Genomic DNA, 12,459 nt, shown 5'->3' on the forward strand with positions numbered 1-12,459 from the left:
GCTACGTGGGCGGGACGAGGCGCGCACGCCGAGCTCCGGGCAGCGGGAGCCGTGTGGGCGGCGATTGTCCGAGTGTGGTGCGCGCTGTCTTATGGCTGCCGCCTCGCTGCTGTTCGCCCTTTTGGTCCTCCTGCGGGTGCGGCCGTGTCCCTGCCGCGGGGATCCGGCCTCCTCCCCGGCCGTGACGGCTCGGCTGGCGGCGAAATGGCCGGCGACCCCACTGCTGCTGGAGGCGAGGTGCGTGCAGCCCCCGCCGCCCTCCTCGGGGGACGGGAGCGGCGTTTGCTGCCCAGGCCGGGGGTCGGGAGGGGAGGCGGGCGGGTCTCCGTGTTCTCTCTGTTGCTCGAGTTAGGTAAACTGCTCACCTTCGGTTGTAACGTGCCGTTAGCACCCCTTCCCCTGCCCTCAGTGTGCTGTTTGTCATTATTTTGCCGTTAACATACTCAGATGCTTTGCTGGTAAGGTTGCTGAGGTGGGTAACTCAGCCTGGTGTGTCCCGTCCCTGGAAATTGTGCCCTACTGGTGCTCAGGGCCGGGCTGGATGGGCCCTGGAGCCTGGGCTGGTGAGTGGCAGCCCTGCCCACAGCTGTGGGCTTTTGAGGTCCATTCCAACCTAAGTGATTCCATGATTCTCTGATGAGTTCCTCTCACCCAGGTTAAGGAAACGCACTGACGAAGATGAGGAGCTGCAGTAGTAAATTGTGTCTTCTGAAAGTGCAGACTGTTAATTTGCAATCATAAATTCAAAATATTGAAGCCTACGTGCTTTCCGGTGTTAGATGTTTGTGGCTCCTGAGCAAGTTTGTTTTACAAAATCTTTTGCTTATTTAATTTCAACGTGCTTAATGCTGTATGGAGGACTCCCACAAAAGGGAGAATTGCAAGCTCCTGTAATCAAAGTGGCAAGGTTCCAAAGTAAGCATTAGAAAACAATGCACTCATGATAGCAACTCCATCTTTTTGGCAGATGTAAGGGGGAAGGAAAAAAAACAGCTGATGTTCTCTTAAGAAAGACTTTAGAGGTGTTACCAGTAAGTGTAAAAACTGTATTCAGAATAAAGCAAACCCAGACTTTTTCAATTATAACGAACAACCCATCTTTGAAAGCGTTTGAGAGGTTGGGACCTCCCTTCTTTATCAGTAAACATTGTAATGGATAAAAGTCTGTGACTGAATTAAAAATGTAACCCAATGCTGTGTTCTTATGTGTATGTATAGCTGCTATTTAATAAAAGTTTGTATTCTCTACTGGTTTCATATATAACAGTGTATCGGTAAGCATATGGAAAAAATAAAGATAAAATACACTGTGTTTATTAGTAGTCTCTTTACTTTACAACCCTGGCCATAAAGTTGGTAGTATTTTGTTCAAAATTTAACTAAACCATACCAGGTATTAAGTGCTCTATTCTTGCTGGGTCTTTGTTTTTGTTGTTACTTCAAAACAACTGAGGATTTTTTTACTATGGTATGTCTTTGAAGAAAGTCAACCTATGGACAATTCATTTTTATTTTTTAAACAGTGAATTTATTGCAGAAGATGGTAATGAGAAGTTTTGGCAGTTCTTGGAAACTGTACGAGAATTAACAATTTATAAACAAGGAGGTAAGTTGAACAGCATGCCAGTTTTAATAAATAACCTTTCTATAATTTTTGAACATCAAGCTAAGACGTTGGCTAGTTGCAGTCAGGTAAATCCTGTCTCTTCCATGATTGCTTGTTAAGTATTTATCTTTCAGCAAGTTTCAGCTTATTTTTTTCCAGAGAAAATATTCTACTACTGCAGGGCTATTTTAAAAACAAGGAAGATGAGATGGACTGAACTGCTTTTACAGCACGGAACAGAAATGCTAAGACTAAATGTACCTACCCTCTGATATGATTCAGCAAGAGTTTATGGGATATTCAGAATTAATGTGTTGTGGAAGAAGTATGAAGTTTGAAGAGGAGAGAATTCCACACATGGCTAAAATGAGAATGATGGCTAAACGAAAAAAAGGAAGAAAACACAGACATATTTAATACTTCTTGGTGACATAGAGACTGCATTAACAGCTATGTTAGTGTTTTAGAATAATATTGGTAGCAAAACATAATAAAATCCCTTCTGTGATGACAGAATATTAAGTTGCTAGAAGTTTTGAGATAAAATCAACTGAATTAATCATAAAGGTAAGTGAGCCATCCCAGAAAATATCGTAGGGATCAGTTTAGTAGAAAGTACAAGAACTTATAATGAAAAATGTTTCAACAGGTTAGTCAGTATTAAACCTATTCGGAAATTTAATAGGTGAACTAAGTGAAAAAGCTTCTGAACAAGTTAAGTTTGTTTCATTTGCTCTTTATTTCAAAATAGTAGCATTCATTAGGCATGAGCATGAGAACGTACCACTAGAAGAAGCTTTAAATAAATTGAATGCTAACGTAAATAATCAGAAGCTGAAAAGTAGGGAAATCATGCCAGCAACGTAAGTGTGATGATGGAAATGAATCCCTGTCATGCCCAGAATATAATATATTTGAGGGAAATAGAACTCGAGGAACAACATGTCTCTACAAGTATGACTGAATACAAGTCAAAAAGTTTTTTGTGTCCCTGTGGGTAAGTCTGTGAGAGCATCGTTTTAGTGCTTAGCAGTGCCCAAAGAAGTGACAGGCTTAGGAAATTGCTGGAAAGGGAACAAAGACCAGCATGGTAAACAACATTTGCTTGCTTATGATTGCACGGAGCATTTCTGTGTTGAGTAGAACGTGATGTTCTGCTCTGTTTTCTCAATGCCCTTATCCCAGTACTTTTCATTTTTTTCAGAAAGGATCTAGTAGAAGCAGGTGATGTACAAAGAATTGTGATTGTAGGTGTTGGGTGTAAACTGGAAGGACAAAAAAAAAGATGTCAGGCATATAAACCAGAGAATAACTGAGAACAGTAACCCTGAGTAGTGAATGCTGTGTGGAGCTGTTCTGTGTAAGACTGTGAGGATATGGAAAGTGGAACAAAGCTCAGTCTGATTTGTGTCTTACTACTAGAGGCATTTGCTATGTTATGTACTGTGGCTAACTGTTTAATCTGTTTATCAAAACTCTAGGTAGTGTCTTGCATTGCAGCTGCTACTGGCTTGTGGGTGGTACAGAACTGGGGTAAATCGAGAAGCTGGCAGACTGGAGAGATGTGCCAGGAGAAAGATCTGAAAGTTCAGCATTAAAGACACTTAATGGATATATGCACATGGGCTGGAATAATGTACAGGAACAGAGTAATGTTCAGCAACAGGGTAAGAGTGGCACTGGATGAGTGGAAAGCAGTTCTTGAGAAACAGAGCTGGGTATTCTTGCCAACATTGAGTTTCATTGCACCATTAGGCCCATGAAGGCCAGTTATGTACTGGGTTAATTGAGTGTAGTAGCAAGCAAGTTGAGAAAAGTGATTATTTCACTGTGGTACTTGCAAGACTGCTTCTGTACTACTAAGCCAATTTGGTACTCTTTGTTACAAGAGACATTGGCATACTGAAGCAAGTACGGGATAAGATCATCACAGTGCTTGGGGAACTGGAGCAGACTTGTGAGGAAAGACTGTGAACTGGTTTGTATTCAGCCTGAAGGGGAGAAGACTAATGGCAGATCTTAAATCCTCAACTGCATAATAGCATGATGTACAGAAGATGGAACCAGACCCTTCGAAAGGATCTGCAGTAATACAAAAGGAATCAATGGGCAGAGGTTGAAACATGGAAATTCTGGTTAGAGATTGGGAGAAATGCTTTTGCCATGAGTGTGAGTAAACACTGGAACAGGCTGTCCAGGAAGGTTGTACAGTTGGCATCTTTGGAGGTACTCGGAACTCTGTGCAAGGCCCGGAGCAGCTATATCTAGCATTAAAGTTGGATCTCCCCTAAGTAAAAATTTAGGTGAGATGACTTCTAGAAGTCATTTCTAGATTTCTTTTTTTTTTTTTTTTTTTTTTTTCCCCCCTCGAAATGAGCAGTTAAGGTACGGTTGATATGATGTGAACAGTAGGTAGAAAAGATTGGTTGAGGTAAGTGACTTTTTAAGTCATGGTCTTTGTGATATGAACAGTAGGTAAGATGGATAACAGTAGGTTGGTTTTGAACAGAAAAAGAAAGTCTTAGAAGGTTAAGAAATTCTAGATTTGAAGCTGAAAAACTGGGCTTATAGCAGACTTGAATGGTAGATTTATATCCCAGTGTACTGTTGAGTATTTCAGAAAAGAATGAAGTATTGGAGGAGATATAGGACAGTTAGAAATATCAAGTATAGTGCCTTTTTTTCCAAGTCATTTCTCAGATGATTTCAAGTCTGTTGTTCTATCAGTCCTTGAAATGTGTTATTTTAAATTGAGAATAATCAACATCGATTGTTAACTTGTTCATTTAGAATATTTAGTCATAGCAAATTTGACCTATAGTTTGCTTAGCTATTATATATGTAGAAATTTAACAAATTTGGTAGGAAAAATGTATGTGGAGTTTGGTATAACGTTTTGTAGAGTTAGTGTGATTGTTATAACACTTTCTTTAATAATGACTCAAATCAACCTCGAAATGAATGAGCATATATGCTATGAAAAATATCCGAGAGAGTAATTATGAGATCAGCTCTATCAAATTAGAGTGAGATCTTCAGGTAGCGTGGACAACATTCTGTATATTTACTTAATATGAAGCACATTTGGCTCTGGGCTTGTGGAAAGTTTTGAAATGAATTTGCTGCTATTTTGGGCTGTATGGAAGTTATAAAGAACTCAAAGATTTAAAAACTTAATAGTAAAGAGAAACACTGTTACAATACAATAAAATTGCAGTTTAAACTTGCTGCTGATTTTATATCTCAAAAAGTTAATTTAGGAACATGGAGTGAAGGTAAGCAGTTACCTGCTGACAAACAATAACTGGAGTGCTTATTGTCTTCCTAAGTGATTTAGTTTATATGTTGAGTTATCAACTACCTTACAAATGCTGAAAAATACCCAAAGCCAACTACAATAACAAAACAGACAAAACAAAAAGCTCTACATATGCTAATAAGGAAAGTTCTTCTCCAGAAGAATAGAACAACATATTCCATATAAACAGCAGTAATGCAGATTATCTTCTGCAGATACAGGAAGTTTATCAGTGCACACTTATTAGATCAACATTAATCAGAACTAAAACAGATAAGTGTTTTTAGGCCCATACCAACTATACTGAGGAAATAATACAGTCTCAGAGGTATGGCACTTTTCTGTAATAATCATGCAATATTGTGCAATGTTCTGTTTATACTAGCATCTGGCTTGAATTTATGGGCTTTCGACTGGCCGGTGATTGCTTGAACTGCTGCTACCTGGGCACTCTAATTCCCTGATGGGGTCTGTAGATACAAATGCACATATATATGCTTTTGGAACAATCCCCATACTCTCATAATTCAAACCATTAAGTCCATCACTCAGTGGTCTTCTGACTTTATTACATCCCTTATGGTTGCTCACCCTGCCTCCTGTGCCTCAGTACTTTCTCTGAGGCACCAGCATATTTTCAGATTAATTTTGGGGTGCTTGTTCTCACTTAGCATGGAATCATAGGAGCTCTGATAAAAACCTTTGCTTCCCTTTTGTGACCATCCTGGTCCTCTCCCTTTTGTTACATTATATTTAATCTACCTGTAATAGGAGATACAGCTGTAGATTTTGGACAGAAAATGTAGATGTTAACTGTGGGCTTACTTCTTAGCTATCTGCTTCAGTTCTTGTCGTAGTCAGTTTGGCTACAGGAGTTTAGAGAGCTATTCAGCTGACAAATTTAGGCATCTCCAGGGTGAGCTAAATAGCTTTTCATGTTTTGTTGACTGCTAAACTATATTGGTTAGAATGGCAGTTTACAGATTGTACATATGCAGGCTTGTGCATTTACATTTGGATGTTTCAGATCTGGAGCTGTATCCCTATCATTGTCATCTCACTTATTTTTTTAATCAACTTTGTTAATGAATTTAATGGCTCTATGCTATCATGCAACACTTTACGACCAAAACATCTGTTTCTCCTTGATTCCTGCTAACATCCTAGAAATTTATTATAGCTTCCACTTTCCAGCATAGAGTATGTTGTTAACAGTGTGCCTGAAGGGCAAACAGTTGTCAAGTTTCAAGGAGCAAATGCTATGTGAAAGCAGTTTGAAGCATATAATAATCTTAGGAAAAAATGGGTTTTTTTGCATGTTTGTATAGCTGTTGGTGTGGATTGATTTAATGTGCTGAAATTTGAAGAGGTACAACTGTAGCCTGAATGAAGCCAGCAGGGTTAGTGTAAGTAGAAATAGTCCAGTTAATTTAAAATTTGATGGAAATGATCATACATAATTTACGGGAAAGCAACTCCTTAGAAATCCTGATTTTATTTTATTTTTTTTTTAATAGTAAATTATAACAAATGAAGCCTTTCTAAATAGTGAAATTTAAGAAAGAGGAGAAGGCAGAAAGGAGGTCCTAGAAGCTCTAAGAACAAAAGCTTGGAGGTTATAAAAAAGAAAGTGAGAGGATAGGAAGTGTTTAGTTATGAATATTGTATACAAAAAGCATTGCCAATCCTAAGGCAAACAGTAAGTGAAAAGATACTTCCGTGATTCAGACAGTTTTGGGTATTATGGTACCAGAGAGATACTTCATAATTTCCAGAAATTAAAAAATAACTTAATAAGTTTGAGATACAGATTAATGAGTAAACATTAGAGAAAACACTCCTTGCTAACATAGAAAAGAAAGAAGTTGTGATGGTATCTTGCCATAGTAGAAGTATTCCTACAGTACTTAAGCAAGGAAACAAGGCAAGGAAGAAACTGCTTAGTAGGTCTGTTCCATCTAATAAATAATGGGAATGAAATCTTGCAATGAAAACTCAGGTATCACATAAGCTGTAATTAAAATTACCATACAAGAACAGTGAAAGACTCGGCTTTCTATAGAGTAAAATGATATTTTCTGATATTTTGGTATCAGAATGATGAATGATCAAGCGTTGTCACATTTCTTCTCCAAGTTTTATTGTGCGTTTTTTTTCCTTAATCTCCCAGGCTATGGGATTTTATTGATTTATTTATTTTTTTTAACTCCATCTCAAGAGATCCTTTTCATGAGAACTTGCTCAGCTCAGAAGTTTATTCGCTTCTAGAGTTGGGTGCAGTTAACAGATAGTTCCAAAAATGTGACCTGCAGGTTATGAGATATGTATTGCACCATGGCAAAGTAGTATCATTTTGATAGCTGCAGTCATCATTTAATACAAGTATTTCAGAGATCTGCTGCATCTGAGTCAGGTAAAATGGGACATGTAAGGTTATGAGAGATGATTTTCAGACTGTAAAAATCCCACTGGGACAATAATTCCATTTGTGCAGAAAGAGTACCTTTAAAATACAAGAACACAGATAGATTTTAGCTGGACAGTGAGAGTGGTTTGTCCCCTCAGTTCACTATCCCTTGCTGTAAGTTTTCAACTATTTAGGAAAATATTGTAATTACATGTGCAAGAGATCCTGAATTGCTGCAAGAACAGCCAGTATTTGTTCATGTAAGTAAAATACATACTGATTACTTAGATTCCCCCAGTTTGTCCCTCTTTTCTTCTTTATGCATGGTTGATTTCTGCAATTCTTTTCTATGGTACAGTTTCATAGACATCTTCCTCTTCTTCCCTTTCTTCATTCCCCATCTTCTCTAAAACCATCATTTTATCTGAATATGGTGGTGGCTACACTGGTGTTTGCTTCAATAGTGTGCTGTTTCGATCAATTGCTGTTCCAGTGCCTTCACAAAGCAAGTGATGGCCATCAGGGCTCCTGCTACTACAACCAAAGAAGTAAATATGGACACAATCATTCCTTTCAATTTACCAAACCAAGACTCCAGCCATCCAGGGATAGAAGTATTTATTCCTGAATTCTCTGCCAATTCATCGGCAAGGGTGGTAAGACCTTGCAATGCCTTAGTTCTTGTGCCATGCAGAGCTGTGTTATTGGCCTTGCCTTGAAAGTCTCCAGGCATAGGGCATCTAACACAACAGCAGGCAGCCTGTTCCAGTGCCTCACCATGTTCACTGTAGCAGATTTTTTTTTCCTTATATCTAACCTAAATCTGCCCTCCCTGAGTTTCCCCAGGGAAGTGGTTGAATCACCATCCCTGGATTTGTTCAAAAGCCATTTGCTTGGGGACATGATTTAGCGGAGGGTTGTTAGTTAGGGTAGTATGGATAGGTCATGGTTGGACTCGATGATCTTTAAGGTCTTTTCCAACCTGAGTGATTCTATGATTCTATGATTTTTTTTTTGGCCACAGTGTCAATTCTGCATTGGCCTGTGTGTATTTCAGCTGTTCTTCAATGGAAGACCAACCTCTAGAACAGGGATTTTGCACAATGTGTTATGGTAACAGCTTTGTTTTTTGTTCAAAAATGTGTAGCCCTGTATAATACATACAGGCCAGTCCAGATGTTTGATACACATTATTTCTTAAATTCTTTAAGACATGGATCTTTTTCACAACTTGGTAAAGAGTACTACAACTTCTTCTAATTAGGCTTCTTTGTCTTGTGCCTGAAGAGAGCATAGGACTGTTCATGTATATCTCAGAAAGCCAACCCTACTCTGGGCTGTATCAGAAGAGGGGTGGCTAGCAATGTGAGGAAGGTGATAGTCCCCCTTTGCTTTGCCCTATGTGGCCCCCACCTGGAGTTCTGCATTCAGCCCTGTGGTTCCCAACATGAGAAGAATGTGGAGCTGTTGGAGTGGGTCCATAGGAAGACCACAAGAATGATCATAGGGCTGGAGCAACTCTCCTATGGAGACAGGCTGAGGACTGGGCTAGTTCAGGCTGGAGAAGGAAGACTCTGGGGAGACCTCATTGCAGCCTTCCAGTATTTGAAGGGGACCTACAGGAAAGCTGGAGAGGGACTCTTTATCAGGGAATGTAATGTTAGGACAAGGAGTTATGGCTTTAAACTGAAAGAGGGTAGGTGTATGAGAGTGGTGAGGTGCTGGCACAGGCTGCCCAGAGAAGCTGTGGGTGCCTCATCCCTGGAGGCATTCAAGGCTAGTTTGCATGGGGCACTGGGCAGCCTGACCTCGTGGGAGGTGTCCTTGCCCACAGGCAGGAGGTTGGAACGGAATGATCTTTAAGGTCCCTTCCAACCCAGATCCTTCTATGATTCTATAAATATTTAACTTCAAGAAGAAATAGAAATTACTGATTTCCACCCACAGTTCCTTATTATAACTTCTGTTGTTCCCAGACAACATTCACCTTCCTTTTTTACTTGGAGTCCTAATCTTGGCTTTGAGAAGCCAAGATTTGTTTGAGTTACTGGAATGGGAAGCCACATCACTTCTCATAATCTTGTTTATCATGTATTTCTAGGGAGGAAATATGATGTGAGAGTAGACTACAGTATATCACCTTCAGAAGAGCTTTATTAATATAAGCTGCATGGTTTGAACGTTCCTAGCCTAAATATGAGAAAATAATTTGAAAATAATGCTGATTAAATGTAAATAACCTTCAAATTTTGCGTTTAAAGTAGAAGCTTGAAAAATAGAAAGCATTTTCAAAGTACTGAATAGAGCTTATTAATTTCTTTAGATGTTAACTAGTGCTGTTTTGCTCGCTTCTGGTTCGTTTGTGTTACATTAGAATTGGTGGTAAAGGCAACAATTGTCAGTGGACAACACTGAAGGCTTGAAGTGCCTGACAGTGCTAACATAATATTTGCATATTACATTGCACAGATAGATACATCATGCAGTTAGGGACTAAATACTAAAAATGTGTCCTTTTTTTTCTTTCAACAGATACAGAGTATTCGTATTACAATTTAATCTTGAAGAAAGCAGGACAATTTTTATCCAATTTCCAAATCAATCTGTTGAAGTTTGCACTTTCCATACGGGCATATTCTCCAACTGTTCAGATGTTTCAACAGGTATATTAAAGGAATATATTCTCTGATACATTTGGTGCATGATTCATGTAGTATTTTGGCTTCAGAGTAAACAATGTTTATTACTGCAATTCAGTAATATACATGCTGGTGTTTGTTTTGGGTTTTTGGTTTGTTTTTTTTCAATCAAATCTGATCTGTATTATAAAAAACATAATATTATGTTTTATAAGCTAGTTTTATTGTGCAGAATAAATATTTGTGCTTAATTGTATGAATAGCTTTATTTCCAGGGCAATTTTTTTTGAATTGTTCTTTCTTAAAACTAAGTGGTTTTATTTGTTTGTTTTTGCATTGCTTTAAATACTGTAATGGGAATTCAGACATTTCCCAAAGTGGGAAATTTCCTACAAATTCAGAGCATTTAGATCTGTTATCTAGTGGAATTCTCTTCCATTATTTTAATATTTCAGAATTTGAAAGATAGAGTAGTCAAATACTGACAGTAACTAAAATTAAAAATGCCTTTGAGTACTGTCTGTGATATCAGCCTATGGAGGACATTTCTGAGCCCCATCGTTACAGAACGTAAATAGACTTGCATTTTCTGAAATATGATCACATTTAATAGATTGCATCTCACAAAGTTTGGTCTCAATCTTCTAATATTTTCCATTACTGTTTTCACATGTACACAACTTTGAATGGGCTTAATTAGAAACACAACTCAATGACAGCTGTTATTTTAATCAGAGGGATGTGAGTTTAAGTTGAAGTGCAATCAAAGTATTCTGGTTAAGTATAATTGTTGAAATATTAGATTGCAGCTGATGAACCTCCACCAGAAGGCTGCAGTGCATTTGTGGCTATCCATGAGAAGCACACCTGTAAAACTAATGAAATTAAAAAGCTTCTGAAGAAGGCTAAGAAGAGGTAAATGTAATGATTTTGCTTAAGGAGAAAAAAATACATTGCTAAAAAACCAAAATGCATTATAGCAGTTTTACTGTAATATTTTGGAATTTTGCATTCTATATACTTAATGTTAACAACCTCATAAATCAGTGCTTACAGCATGTTTAAAATACACATTATTCCAAAAAAGTTACTTTTGGTTCTTGGATATTTTAAACACTCAGTGTTGTGGAAATTCATTAATTACGTATTAAAATAGACTTTTAAAATAAAATACAGAGCTTTGCTCCTCTAATCACGGGAATATTTCTTTTTTCCTTTTTTGTTGGTGTGAGATAGTCGAGTTTACTCTGTGGTATGCAAACATACCATTTCATGCTTCAGAGTCAGTACTTCTACCAGCAGTTTTTTATGTAGTCATTGTCAATGTATTTGAGGGTTTCTGAACTGTAGGAGTGAAAGAAGAATTTACATAAGCTGGCATAACTTTTCTTACCTTGTGTGAGACTTTGCACCTGTAAAAACTCTGCAGGTTTTGTCCTGTAGAAACTAGCATCAGTCCAAAACGAGTTTCAGCCATGAAATAATGTAGAACCTATCCAAATAAGTAAATAATTATGAGAGCAAAATGTTTAACCTGTATTGAAACAAAAATCAATTGTATTTTTTCAAGATGTAGGTGTGGTTGTTTTTTTTTTCTTTCTGCAGTGGTCATAGTCATCATACTCTCGGTCCATACTTTCAGCTACTTCGTGGAGATTTGAACCTGAAAGATAATGTAGTGAGCCATAATTCTTGGAGTTTGATTTTGACCAAATGTAAACTGTGGGGAAAAAAAAAATTACCACAGTGTCTGAATATACTGTTCTTATAAAGCAGTTTACTGCTCCTGTGAGGTGGTTTCTGCAAATTCTTCTTTCTGGAGATACTATTGCCAAATTTGCAAGATTCTAGAAAATTAGGATACTAAACAATAGAATTATAAAGTGTTCAAAGTTGAAAGAATCACAGAATCACAGAATCACAGAATCGTAGGGGTTGGAAGGGACCTCCAGAGATCATCGAGTCCAACCCCCCTGCCAAAGCAGGATCCCTACACCAGGTCGCACAGGTAGGCGTCCAGGCGGGTCTTGAATATCTCCAGAGAAGGAGACTCCACAACCTCCCTGGGCAGCCTGTTCCAGTGCTCCGTCACCCTCACTGTAAAGAAGTTCTTGCGCACATTGGTGCGGAACTTCCTATGCTCCAGCTTCTGGCCATTTCCCCTTGTCCTGTCTCCGCACACTGCTGAAAAGAGTCTGGCCTCGCCACTTTGCCCCCCACACCTTAGATATTTATAGACCTGGATCAGGTCTCCTCTCAGTCTTCTCTTCTCAAGGCTAAACAGACCCAGCTCACTTAGCCTTTCCTCATAGGGGAGATGCTCCAGGCCCTTCACCATCTTTGTGGCTCTCCGCTGGACTCTTTCCAAGAGATCCCTGTCTTTTTTGTACTGGGGAGCCCAGAACTGGACACAGTACTCCAGATGAGGCCTTACCAGGGCAGAGTAGAGGGGGAGGATCACCTCCCTCGACCTGCTGGCCACGCTCCTTTTAATGCACCCCAGAATGCC

At 38.8% G+C, this 12,459-nt stretch overlaps 1 protein-coding gene across 2 annotated transcripts in view; it reads left to right on the forward strand.

Annotated features, from left to right (window-relative positions):
* Positions 1–9: 9 nt before the first annotated feature.
* The window catches only part of UGGT2 (UDP-glucose glycoprotein glucosyltransferase 2), a 78,112-nt gene continuing 65,662 nt past the window's right edge, over positions 10–12,459 (forward strand). For both annotated transcript variants that reach the window (XM_031610613.2, XM_090129871.1), the window contains exons 1-4: positions 10–237; positions 1,524–1,606; positions 9,844–9,974; positions 10,753–10,865. In XM_031610613.2, coding sequence (XP_031466473.2) covers positions 92–237; positions 1,524–1,606; positions 9,844–9,974; positions 10,753–10,865 — 473 coding nt within the window. In that variant the 5' untranslated portion in view covers positions 10–91. The remainder of the gene's footprint in view (positions 238–1,523; positions 1,607–9,843; positions 9,975–10,752; positions 10,866–12,459) is intronic.

This window comes from Phasianus colchicus, chromosome 1 (genome assembly GCF_987193195.1).
Source record: "Phasianus colchicus chromosome 1, bPhaCol1.hap1.1, whole genome shotgun sequence".
NCBI classification, from domain to species: domain Eukaryota; kingdom Metazoa; phylum Chordata; class Aves; order Galliformes; family Phasianidae; genus Phasianus; species Phasianus colchicus.